We start from the raw sequence: 2,730 nt of genomic DNA, 5'->3' as shown, positions 1-2,730 counted from the left end.
CGTTTATATCTTACATAATGGAGTAAGGCAATTGCTGAGAAGGCCACGCACGTATAGCTGAGGAACCATTCAACCCCGTCTTATTTGAACTGATCTTACTAATTACACCTTTGCTGGGTCCACTAATTCCATGATCATCAATCATCTTCAAATCGGATAGCAGCCTTTGATCATGTGTCATAGCTAGGTACCAGGGGAGAGAGAGAGAGAGAGAGAGAGAGAGAGAGAGTCAAATGCAGATGGCTAATTAATGTAGCAAATGATAACTATATTATATATACAAATTTAGATTATCATAGATTCTGGAGGTAGCAGGACAATAAGAAAAATCCTGGTCTCCTGTTCTGGCACTTTCAATTTCTGCAATATTTTATACCTAAAGTCGCATCTTTTTTTTTTTTTTTTTCTCATTCCCTTTTTGAATCCTGGGGGAGAGGTTCCTTGTCTGTCTTCCTCTAGCCATTATAGTCTCCCTCTCTTCCTTTTTTGTGTGTGTGTGTGTATATATAACAATATTACCACACTTTCATTGTTGTCAAGTGACAGGAAACTAGAGAGCAGCTAACTTTCAACTCTCTCAACTCAAGCAAACAAACTCACGCATTAAAAAGCATGGGGAGAGCTCCTTGCTGTGATAAAGCTAACGTGAAGAAAGGCCCATGGTCGCCGGAGGAAGATGCCAAGCTTAAGGCTTATATAGAGGCAAACGGCACTGGTGGCAACTGGATTGCCTTGCCTCAGAAGATAGGTTAGCAACCTAGCGAGCTACAGATGAATTTAACTTTCCCACTTCTTAGATATCACTATATTCAATTTTCTTTTGGTTAAGCTAGATTACTCTAACTTTACCTCTTGAACAATACTGTTTTCAGGGCTTAAGAGATGTGGCAAGAGCTGTCGTCTTAGATGGTTGAATTATCTCCGACCCAACATTAAGCATGGAGGGTTCTCAGAAGAAGAGGATAACATAATCTGCAGCCTTTTTATAAGCATTGGAAGCAGGTAAGTCATATTCTCGTGGAGTATATATATTTAGGATCTTTTATTCTTATTTAAGCTCTAGTAATTATCAATAATAGACAGAATTCAAACTCATATTTATATGTTTCTTTTGAATGCACAGATGGTCTATAATTGCAGCACAACTGCCTGGGAGGACTGACAATGATATTAAGAACTATTGGAACACAAGGCTTAAAAAGAAGCTCCTGGGCAAACAGCGAAAAGAGCAACAAGCTCGGAGAGCAGCTAGCTGCCTCACCCTTAAGCAAGAGATGAAGAGAGAGAGTGAGGATTATATGATTCCTGGAATGGTGAACCAAGCTTCATACTGGCCACAGTTACCAGCAGTCATGCCTCTAACAAGCACAAACCAAGATCCTCAGTTCAAGGACCAAGAATCCATCAGGAATTTGCTTGTCAAACTAGGAGGAAGGTTCTCCGATGATTATCCACAATCAAGCGCCTCCACCAATCCCATGAATCTTCGATACCCTCTGGATGTTTCCTTTGCTCAAGATCAGCTATATGAAAACACCATGAACATGATTTCATCTCCATCTTCAATTAGTCCCATAAACAGTACTTGTACTTCTCAAGTGATCAACAGTACCCACTTTAATGTCAACGAGGCTGCTGCTGGTCCTAACAATATGTTTCAAGGGCTTGATGGTTTCCCAGCTGAGCTAAGTGAGCTGATCTACAGCTTGGAGGGTTTCTGTGGAACCGATAACATGGTCGATGGAAGCAGTACTGGGACTAGTTCCGTAGAAAGTAGCAGCTGGGGGGATATAAATTCACTAGGCTATCCCCAAATTGTCTCTGGATTTGAAGCTTGCCAACAAAGCATGCCTCAAGTTTCTACCTTCGATGAGTCAAGCTACTTCGGGCCACAATAACAGCACTGTACATGGGTGGTGTAAATTTGTACCAATTAGGGAATTAATTTGGGTGTCAGAGAATTTCAGAAAATCTCCCAATGAATTCATGCAGAGATTGTTTTGTTTTGTAATTCGACTTTTACAATTGCCATTTCCGTTTTTTTTTTTCCCTTCTCAAAAGTTTATTAATCAAGCCACTTTGATTCATCTATATAAGCAGCCTTTCTCTTCTGAATTCTCTGTAGCTTTTAACTTCTAGACTTGATTGCTTTGTTTAATGATGCTGTATATGCAATCCTAAATCCTTGAAGTTCTTAAAATGACAGTAATCAGATACAGTTGAGTCCAAACTACTTTGCACTTTGAGAGCAGTCATATTTGGAACTTCGATATGCTTCTATTAAATTACTCTGGTCTCCTGGATGAGCACTGTCTGAGGAGGAAACTTTATGGTATATTTCTTAATTACAATGCAAAAAAGTACACCTCTTTTTCCTTAGTAACACATGGGATTGAATTGCATCTGCCATAAAGCCCCTCCTAGGCGTCCATGAAAAAGGCTGTAATAAAGTTGTAAAGTTGCTTTGACGTTTTGGCCACAACTTCCTAGGCTCTAGCAAACTGGGTATCTGGCTGTGGCTGCATTCTTTTATTGTTATCTGCAATTAAAACATTGAGAGCTTTGAATTGAACGCACATGCTATCAGTTTATGTCATGTAGTTTCTTCCAACTAGAAATAAGGCGAACTTGATCAAGTTATCCGGTACTTTCTCTACTATTTATCTGTGCCTGGTGGGTCGATCAATTATCTGCTTGATAATAACATAATATCTGTTGTCTATCTCAATA

The 2,730-nt window shown here is 39.5% G+C and overlaps 1 protein-coding gene across 1 annotated transcript; it reads left to right on the top strand.

Annotated features, from left to right (window-relative positions):
• The first annotated feature begins 318 nt into the window (after positions 1–318).
• On the top strand, positions 319–2,115 carry LOC18611348 (transcription factor RAX3-like). The gene is made up of 3 exons (XM_018116324.2): positions 319–748; positions 873–1,002; positions 1,124–2,115. Exons 1-3 carry the CDS (start codon positions 613–615, stop codon positions 1,896–1,898), a joined length of 1,041 nt encoding a protein of 346 aa, XP_017971813.2. The 5' UTR covers positions 319–612; the 3' UTR covers positions 1,899–2,115.
• The last annotated feature ends 615 nt before the right edge of the window (positions 2,116–2,730 follow it).

Source organism: Theobroma cacao, chromosome 1 (assembly GCF_053813885.1).
Source record: "Theobroma cacao isolate CCN51 chromosome 1, ASM5381388v1, whole genome shotgun sequence".
Classification (NCBI taxonomy): Eukaryota; Viridiplantae; Streptophyta; class Magnoliopsida; order Malvales; family Malvaceae; genus Theobroma; species Theobroma cacao.
Note: the sequence above shows the minus strand (reverse complement) of the source record. Positions and strands in the feature narration are given on the sequence as shown.

Coding starts and splice junctions, on each gene's coding strand:
- LOC18611348 (XM_018116324.2), top strand. CDS start 613: ATGGGGAGAGCTCCTTGCTGTGATAAAGCTAACGTGAAGAAAGGCCCA. Junction 749..872: donor TGCCTTGCCTCAGAAGATAG/GTTAGCAACCTA, acceptor TACTGTTTTCAG/GGCTTAAGAGATGTGGCAAG. Junction 1,003..1,123: donor TTTATAAGCATTGGAAGCAG/GTAAGTCATATT, acceptor TTGAATGCACAG/ATGGTCTATAATTGCAGCAC.